At 44.4% G+C, this 10,106-nt stretch overlaps 1 protein-coding gene across 2 annotated transcripts; it reads right to left on the bottom strand.

Annotated features, from left to right (window-relative positions):
- Nucleotides 1-1,793: 1,793 nt before the first annotated feature.
- LOC125506996 (CBBY-like protein) lies at nt 1,794-6,062 on the bottom strand. 2 transcript variants are annotated; one of them, XM_048671702.1, is made up of 11 exons: nt 5,742-6,062; nt 4,949-4,998; nt 4,591-4,654; nt 4,317-4,365; nt 4,059-4,127; nt 3,468-3,529; nt 2,975-3,055; nt 2,650-2,804; nt 2,475-2,556; nt 2,250-2,393; nt 1,794-2,175 (listed from the first exon to the last, which is right to left on the bottom strand). In XM_048671702.1, exons 1-11 carry the CDS (start codon nt 5,975-5,977, stop codon nt 2,073-2,075), a joined length of 1,095 nt encoding a protein of 364 aa, XP_048527659.1. In that variant the 5' UTR covers nt 5,978-6,062; the 3' UTR covers nt 1,794-2,072. The 2 variants fall into 2 exon arrangements, with proteins under 2 accessions (XP_048527659.1, XP_048527660.1); XM_048671703.1 differs by lacking the exon at nt 5,742-6,062 and having other exon boundaries at nt 4,953-5,504.
- Nucleotides 6,063-10,106: the final 4,044 nt, after the last annotated feature.

Raw genomic sequence — 10,106 nt, 5'->3', positions numbered from 1 at the left:
AGTCTACGCTCTTGGCAGGGTAATGTCCTGGGCCGCAGGTACAGGACGGAGCGGGACGTCGGCGCTGTTACCATGGAACGACGTGACGGGACAATGTGGGCTAGCTGCGTACATTAAAGCTGCGTCGTCTGACCCGTGAGCCTATTCTTTTCATAAATCTTGAGATGTGGGAAGGTGTGTGATACCGTGAATCCGTGATCATCCGAGGAGGACCACTCCTTCCAATTTTTGGTCAATCGACCAGCTACAAACACATAACTAACAACTCGCTATCCGATGTCTCATTTGAAACTAGCTTAGATGCAGTAAATGATGCACATGTTATAATGCCTATTCTGTCTAACTTAGAAAATAAACTCTCGCTTGCATCGTCGTTGTGTTGTCAAGTTTGTGAACTACCTATCCCGGGTCATTTACCATGCCACTAGAAATTTCCCGCTAAATCACATCGCTAAGATTAAACGATATGTTGTTTTGGACGAAAATATGTATCATTGGTATATAAGTAGAATTCTGTTGAAGTAAAATTTGGTGTGTTTTGTCTATGAGGACGTGTCTGAAGGGAAGGCACATGGGTCGATAACATCAACATCAAAGATGTGGAGGAGTGCTAACAAATACTCCTATATATTAGTTGATTGTATGATTCATACTATCAATGATTATTAGGTGTATACGTAGTAGATGCTTTATTTATAAGAGCCTATTTGTATCTAGTATCTTATTTACAGACGAGTTTATATACGTTGATAATGATGCTCCTATTGTAATGCATTTTGTGGCTAGTCACGAAAATGAACCCCGTGGGATACGATTGTCATTGCGATGTCTTGTATGTCAATTATGTATCTCTCTCCATTTACCGTGCTGCTTGCAATTTCCTAGTGCCTCCCATGCCCACGAGTAGATGATATACCATTTTCCACAAGAATATGTATCATGGAATCCATGTAAAAGCGTAGCTCGGTGTCTTTTGGCTTGGAGAGTGTGTTTGAGGAAAAGGAAAATGTGTCAAGAAAATCGATACCATATATGAGAAGGAGCACTGAAAAATATGTATATATTGGTGGAATGTATGATACCATATATGAGAAGGAGCACTGAAAAATATGTATATATTGGTGTATGAGGGGAGTAAAACCGCGGCAAGTGATACTAGCTCCACTGCTCAAGTGTATTCTCTTTTGTTAGCAGGCATCAAGGTAATTTATGTGACAGACACACGCATAGCATAAACAAAAGATAGTATAGATAGAAGTTCATTTTGATTAGGCCAGCACACTCTTCTTAAATATGAATTTTTGGTTCCATACTCTTATAACTTGGATACCCCTATTGGATAAAGGCACGTTATGATTTAGCATGCAACCTGCTAACCCATGCAATTACGGATAAACAACACTCTTCTTCAATATGTACAAGTCCTAGGGGGATATGAATCACAACCGTATAGAATGGATGATGAAGTTTCAGCTTCAAAGAAAGAACGCCGCCCTTGTTTGTGGGAGCCTCATCTCCTACTGCATGGCGTCCATGGCACTGCAGAGAACGTTTCTTGTACAGAAATGATACTTGAACACCATATCAGTCTCGTGTTCACAAGGTTTGATGGTGATGTATACTTCCCAATGCCTTCAATGTCTACAAGCAATGAAACAGCCCAAGGCGAATGGCAATATAGTATACAACGAAATGCTAAAGCTGACGACATACCAACAATGCCAGAGGAGGAACTCCGTATAAATATACAGGGAAGATCCAGATCCTCAGCTATCGTGATGCAATAAGTAAGGTAGATGGCAAGGACTCAGTCAGATGTATATATATGAAGGCACAGAACAAACTCGGTCGAGTAACAGTACAAATGTTCAATACTTCACGGGTACAATAACAACATAAAAACAACAAAGCAGCTGGTGCTTATTGTAACTTTCTGCCGCAAGCTCGGCATTATATAAAGCCTCGTTTTGCTAGCTCGGGTTTAAATCAAGCCGCGTTTCGATCATCACCAAGTCGGTCGGTTACAAACTGACGGCAGGGAACTCACATCCAATGCCTAGTTTACAAAGGTATTAGGACCACCTCTTGCTAAGTAGTTTTGATACTGTTAGGTCCGTATCACCGAATCCATCCATGACGGCCTTTGCGGAGTGAAATTCTGCTCTAGCAGTTAGGCTGGGAAGGGCAGACAGAAGTAAGATAACAAGCAACATAATCCAGTACTGACTACTGAAGATGAAATCAGTCACCTGCTTCGGACAACTATGCACGGCATGCCAATGCGCTCAGCTGCGATGACGCTGGGTTGGCTACCCGCTACAAGGATGCAGTTTTGCACATTGCATCCCACATATTCGGCCCCAGCTCGCAGCGTGGCTATTATCTTCTCGGAACTGAGTCGTGATTGAACAGTGAATTCCAGATATATTACTCCAATGCAAGAAAATAATGCTTAATCCGCAGATAGTAATAACCTTTTAGATGCTGTGTTAATGTCAACGCTGAGTTTTAGAAGTGATGCAACCTCTTCTGCTATCCTCTGTTTCTCTGCAGAAGCTGTCACAACCAAGCATATGGAAATAAGCTCAGACGGCACTAGGAATATTAAATATTAGCAAGAATGCAATTGCTCTAATTAGTAATGCTCACCGGCCTTTTGTACTTCCTTGGTAAGTTGTTCATCCAAACTGGAGGCAACTCCTTCACCAAGAACAAGCTGCCCATAAAGACTTCTTTCAACCTCGTCTTTTCCAACAATGTTTAGTTTCGACGTTCTCTCAGGGCCTAACTTCTCAACTATTGATCTGCAGTGGGGAAAAAAATGTACATTACAGTGTTTACTGGATGTCATTACCATGAACACAGGTGCCAGGCTTATTTTGAAACTTTGAAACAAATGCAAGTGTTGACATGGAAAAAAATTCTCCCCAGAAAGGGAGATAACAAATAGGAGCAACTAAACATTAAACCAAACCTTGAAATCTTCTCTCCATTTCTGCCATATGTTGCCAATATGGCTACAGGCACACCCTCACTAAGTGCATCATCGATGAACCTTCAAATTATTTTCATACACAATATCAGACATGAGGTAACATAATGTCAAGGAAAGAGTCGTTCATAGAGCAAACACAGGGCACATAAAAGAGACAATAACTAAAAGATGATTATTTATTGACACTAAAGCATGCTGAATGGGTAAGAACATGAAGAAATTTTTGAGTATGTGTTATGACTACAATCCCTTATTGCATATAACAGCAAACTCCTCACATACGAGGCAATCTATTTATCCAAAGACCTATAATTCGTTGAAATTTCGCAGGGCGGAAGAATAGCTCATGGCTTCTTACAGTTAATTTGTGATATCCTGAAAGTGCTCATCAATCATAACTCAAACTCTCTTGGAACTCTTTCTCTAGAAAGGTTTGCAACAAATATAGATACGCAGGAAACAGTAAACATACTTCTCAACTCCAGGACGCAGTGGTAAGTCATCAGAAGCAGAGAGCTTTTCCAAAGCTTTCAACTATGAGAAGAATAAACCTATTAGCCTTTTAGTCTATGAGAAGAATAAACTCGTCAATTGGTTCAAAATTAAACTGTAAATTAGATCACGTAAGGACAGAAACCCTTAGTCATTTTGGACTCGGGTGTAAAATTAAACTCATATATATTCAAGATCAACCGTAAATTACAAAGCAAACATAAAACTGAGTGCATTGAACAGGAAATAAGCAATTTAACCCTGTTTCAAGGGTATTATTCAAATCCGGTGCCTTCCGGAGTCCCAGTTGTAACTTGTAAATATCAGTTTGCTACCCACCTTCCTTAGCAGAACAAAGGATGATATACCCATGAGAATGAGGATATTGATTGAATACAGTTAGTTCTAAACGTGAAATGAGGTGAATCACATTTGCAAATTTTAGTTGGAATCAAGATAGGTGCCTATGATCAAAATTTTAATAGCAGGCTGGTGATATTTCTAGATAATATTTTAGGTACATGCATTAGAGTAAAGCTGCTAAAGAATGGTTGGTAAAATATATATCTACCTTCTCACTAAGAACACGTTTTGTAAATGACCCTTTCTCACTAGTTGGCAGAGATGTAGGCCAGCCAATCTGCATCAAATTGGGTGAAAGGGTGGAGATGAGTATGCATTTATTTCCAATGTTTCCATCCATCAGAAAATGTAATTAGTCAGGTCCACAACACTATGTTAAAATATGAGCAGTTATGTTGTACAGGAGAAATAAATAAGTAGTCCTATTTAACCAAGTAGGAAAGTTGGGAGAAGAAACAGAGGGTACCCTATCAAAGAACAGCACCAGCATCCTTTCCTCGTCGCCACTAGATTTCCTAGAAAACTATGATGGTTTAGGAAAATAAATAAAAATATGGATAAAATGGGAACAAATTCACATGCAGCCTAGTCCAAACATGTTTATAAAGGAGCTAGGAGTAGATAATAATCACTCGAAGCCACAGGATGGAAGAAATAGAAGAGGGAAATATTAAAATTAGTGATGTCAATGGTCAACCTGTGATACTCAGGTCTATGTGGCTGAAGAATTCAATACGCACCTCACTAAATCAGCATATATTGGCTCTGTCCAATTCGCACAATCCAAGCCAAGATTTTGAAATGCTGATGGAAGAAAATGTTGGATAGCGTTAAAACAAGATGACGAGTAAGAACGACACAAACTTACACTTGCAAGATCTCTATTGTGTTAAACTCCTAGTCATACAGGTTTGATTCTACAGAGAACAGTTATTGAGTAGGCAAATACTGCACACTAGTGCTGCCACATTGTCTACTCATTTCATGTTTTCCACTTAAATGTTGGCATGTCATAGACTAAGAAAATGAAGTATCAAACAAATTGAATAGTACTTGGTAAGGGCGTTAAGCAAAGATGTATATTTACATTGTCCGCACCTACATTGAAAGCTTGGCGGTAGCCGAAGCGGTAGACATCTGCAAGAACTCTGGAAGAAGATAGAAACACAATATTCAATCAAAAAGCACAAAAGGGACATACAGAGTTATCAGTACACGTCACTTAACAACAAACAAGTTACTACTACATGGCACGATAATAGCCAAAGTCAGTACTGGAATACAGCCAAAGTTAGTACCGGAATACCACAAACTGTTTAGCTGCCTTGAATAGGTGAACCCTACAGGCAACACATTTCCTCAGCAGAATAAAGCTAATGAGAAATTGCTAGTAGTATTTGCACAAAGAATGAAACATGGTGCATATTAAATCGATGTGATAGCGCAATCACGGTACAAGATATGTCATCGACTTCTAGCCTCAGGAGAACTGGTAACTCCTGCATTTCTCAACACTTACAGAGCAGCTCTATACGGTGATTCCTACTCTATCCCTGCAGCCAGCTGACTAGATGGGTAACAGCAATCTCTACAGCTACAGCAATACCAGAAACTAGTCATGTGTCCAGAAACTAGTCTTGACTCGGGATAATTCCTGCATTTTTCTGCATTTACAGAGCAGTTCTATCCCATAACTCCTGCTCTATCCCTGTAGCCAGATGACTAGATGAGCAACAGCAATATCTGCAGCTACAGCAACTGAATCAATATGTAGCAAACTACTACTAATCTGTGATACAGAAACAGAGCAGGTCACACTTTTTGGGGATCCAAGTAGTGTTAGAATCCAACAGCCAATCAGCAAAAATACAGGATTTTTGGGGGTCCTGACCCTTCCACTTCGAGGAGCACGGCGAGCCCCGGCTCGGCGGAGCCTCCTGACGGCGGGGAGGAGCACCGGAGCGGCATCGGCCGGAGACGGCGGGCTGAACTCGGGGAGGCGGCCGCGCGGAGAGGGAGCGGGGTGGCGCTGGAGGAGGCGTGGACGGAGGAAGGGGTCTTCGTGGCCTCAGTCGGGGGCGATGGCCGGAGCATGAGGCATCGAGCGGCGGCGGCGGCGGCGGCCATGGCGGCGGAGGGTGCGCGGTGAGGCGAGGCGAGCTACCAGACGTGGAGATATGTGTTCGGTCGGCCACTGGACTTGTGGACCCAACGTCAAGTGGAACATATGCTCCAACTGAATTCCATTTCCTTTTTTTCTTCTTCTTATCTTAGAGATATGGTCAAATAGTTTGAAATGTGCACAAATTTCGAATGCATAACCTAATTTTATTTTTGTTTCTAGATTTCCTACATCACAGCTAACTGAAGACAATCTCATATGGTTAAATTGTTTCAAATGCGGTCAAATTTCAATTACTCGAGCTACTTTTTTTTGGGGGTTCTAGACGCTGATATGGTGCAAATTTTTGCGAGGAAAAAAAGGGGCACTGCAACTTCGTATTGGCAGAAAGAGAAACATCATCATCCATGAAAAACATATCCCAAATGCTAGCGCTCCAGCTGTCGATCAAACTGTGAAATTGTGTCAAATGGAGGGAAGCGCCAACAGGTGAGGATAGGGGTGAGACGGTGGTTTTTGTCCCCTTCTGTTTGTATCACATTTCTCCAGCTTGTCTGCTTCCTCACAACGTGCGATCCACCGCCGCCTCCATTAGAATTGGGTGGCTCGCCGGCAACCGTGTGGGAGAGTAACAACATCGGTGCGACACCATGCAGAGGAGCGACATCCAGCGGGAAGGCACGAGCATGGAGGAGGAGGAAAAGTAAGGAGGGCAGGCTTGCACGCACTTGCATGAGGGGACGGGGAGGCTATTGGCGGGAAGGAAGGGATGGAGAGGCGGGAGGCTTCCAACGTACGGGAGGGAGGTGTGGGAGGCTACCGGCGGTTAGGGAAGGCCAAAATTTGTCCTCAATCGACGCTCACCTCGGTGCTAGCTTCCCGTGATTATTTTCTAGGTTTCTCTAGAAAAGGTTCGTTGCAGAGGGAGGGAGAGGGGTGAATGTTGCGTGAGGAAGGGAGGTCGGTATACACGAAGGCCTGCACGAGGAAGGAGATAGCACGGGTCACCGAATCCCAGCAGTAGAGGAGAGTGAGGATGAAAGAGGGACGTGGTGCATGAGTGCTGCATTGGGATTTTCTCGAAGAAGAGAGGATGATGCAATACACTAGAGATAAGTATTGCCCACAGTTAAGAACCAAGGTTATCAATATAATAGGAGAACCACGATGAAACCTCGTTAGCAGCACCTACACACAAAGCAAATACTTGCACCCAACGCGATAAAGGGGGTTGTCAATCCCCTCGGCAGTTATTTGTAAGGATCAAAACTCATAGTGATAGATAGATAAAATAAAATACAAAATAAAACAACGATAAATAAAATGCAGTAAGGGATTTTTGAATTTTATATATGATAAAAGTAGACCCGGGGGCCATACTTTTCAGTATAGGCTTCTCTCGACAACAATCATATGGTTTGTAAACAAATTACTGATGGGCAATTGATAGAAAAGCGTATAGTTATGACGATATTCAAGGCAATGATTATGTATATAGGAACCATGTCCGACACAAGTAGACCGACTCCTATCTGCATCTACTAATGTTACTCCATCCATCGACTGCTATCCAGCATGCATCTAAAGTATTAAGTTAATAAAAACGGAGTAACGCCTTAAGCAAGATGACATGATGTAGACAAAGTAAATATAACCAATATGAATAAACCCCGTTGTTTTCCTCTTAATGGCAACAATAAGACTTTGTCACTGGGATATAAAGCACCACAGGATTGAACACATTACAAAGCACATCTCCCATTGATGATGTTGCCACCTTATTTTCTTTCTCACAGTTGGTCGGCGTTCCTTTATATTTGTTGCTTGGTTGGGCCTTACGGAGCCGCTGGCACGTACTAGATGTTGTCTTGCACTCTGGTTGCTTTCTTGCGCCTCCAATTCTTTCTTTTGTTCCTTCTTTCTTAAGCCTTGTTTCCTTCTAGGTGATGATTTTCATCCATGTTTAGGCTATTTCCCCATGGAAACAAATTAAACAAAGAATTTCACGATCTCTCACATTCATTACTCATTAGTGGTAATATCAGAGTGATTTTCTCAAAAATCCCAAGATTATCCGTTTTAAACAATGGGGTGATCAGCGCAAAAAATATCATTCATCAGAAGGGAGGCGTTGGTGCTGGCATTTTGCTGCTCGAGTCGCCTGAGCGGGGCGACACTGGGGAGTAGGGGGGAGGGGGTGTTGCTTAATCAAAGTTCTCGATCACGATCACTCGCTCGCTTGCGCCGCTCCCGCGAGCGGCCGGGCGAAACCCTAGTCCATCGCCGCCGCCTCCCACACCTTCGCCTCCCCCTCCCTCGCCGCCGCCAGGGGACGGCGCCGGGCAAAGCCCGTGCGTGCGTCGGCGGCGGCAGGGTCCTTCCCTCCCCACGAGGCACGGGCGGCGCGGGACGTCTGGCTTCCGTGGTGGCGTGTGTGGCCAAGAACGGCGTGCAGTCGAGTGAATCTGGTGTGGGGGCGGCCAGGAGAGGGCGGATCTGGCGCCGGCGAGGGCGTGGCGCGGCCTGCCGCGGAGGCGGCTAAGCGAGCGGATCTGTCGCTGACGAGAACGCGCGTCCAGGGGCGAGCGGGCGTGCTGCGCGGCCTGGCCCGGTGGCAGCCAGGCGAGGGCGCGCGTGGACGCGGCCCGGGATGGGCGCGACCTGTCGCGGTGGCGGCCAGGCGAGGACGCGTGGAGGTCCGCGGTCCAGGTGTGGGTCGCTCATCGCGGAGGGCTAGGGAGCGCGCGTGGTCGCGGGGCTGGCGTGGCTTGCCCCTCCGGGTGAGGGGCGGCCGGGCCTGGCTAGATCCGAGGGTGGCGTGCTGGTGGTTGCCTCAGATTCGGCGCGGGCTGGCGGGTGATACGTCTCCAACGTATCTATAATTTTTTATTGTTCCATACTATTATATTATTTGTTTTGGATGTTTATGGGCTTTATTATACACTTTTATATATTATTTTTGGGACTAACCTATTAACCCAGAGCCCAGTGTCAGTTTCTGTTTTTTCCTTATTTTAGAGTATCGCGGAAAAGGAAAATCAAACGAAGTCCAATTGACCTGAAACTTCACGGAACTTATTTTTGGACCAGAAGAAGCCCACGGAGTATCGGAGTTGGACCAGGAGAGTCCCGGGCTGCCCACGAGGGTGGAGGGCGTGCCTGATACGTCTCCAACGTATCTATAATTTTTGATTGCTCCATGCTATATTATCTACTGTTTTGGACTATATTGGGCTTTATTTTCCACTTTTATATTATTTTTGGGACTAACCTATTAACCGGAGGCCCAGCCCAGAATTACTGTTTTTTGCCTATTTCAGTGTTTCAGATAAATGAAATATCAAACGGAGTCCAAACGGAATAAAATCTTCGGGAACGTGATTTTCTCACCGAACGTGATCCAGGAGACTTGGACCCTTCTCCAAGGAACAAAAGAGGCGGTTACGAGGGTGGGGGGCGCCCCCCTCCCTAGGGCACGCCCCCCTGCCTCGTGGGCCCCTCGTTGCTCCTCCGGCGTACTTCTTCCTCCTATATATACACACGTACCCCCAAACGATCAGAACAGGAGCCAAAAACCTAATTCCACCACCGCAACTTTTTGTATCCATGAGATCCCATCTTGAGGCCTGTTCCGGAGCTCCGCCGGAAGAGGGCCGTCATCACGGAGGGCTTCTACATCATCATAGCCTCTCCGATGAAGTGTGAGTAGTTTACCTCAGACCTTCGGGTCCATAGTTAGTAGCTAGATGGCTTCTTCTCTCTCTTTGAATCTCAATACAAAGTTCTCCCCCTCTCTTGTGGAGACCTATTCGATGTAATCTTCTTTTTGCGGTGTGTTTGTTGAGACCGATGAATTGTGGGTTTATGATCAAGTCTATCTATGAATAATATTTGAATCTTCTCTGAATTCTTTTATGTATGATTGGTTATCTTTGCAAGTCTCTTCGAATTATCCGCTTGGTTTGACCAAATAGATTGGTAGTTCTTGCCATGGGAGAAGTGCTTAGCTTTGGGTTCGATCTTGCGGTGTCCTTATCCAGTGACAGAAGGGGCAGCAAGGCACGTATTGTATCGTTGCCATCGAGGATAACAATATGGGGTTTATTTCATATTGCATGAATTTATTTCTCTACA

The sequence above is a fragment of the Triticum urartu genome, chromosome 5, assembly GCF_003073215.2.
Source record: "Triticum urartu cultivar G1812 chromosome 5, Tu2.1, whole genome shotgun sequence".
Lineage (NCBI taxonomy): Eukaryota > Viridiplantae > Streptophyta > Magnoliopsida > Poales > Poaceae > Triticum > Triticum urartu.
Note: the sequence above shows the minus strand (reverse complement) of the source record. Positions and strands in the feature narration are given on the sequence as shown.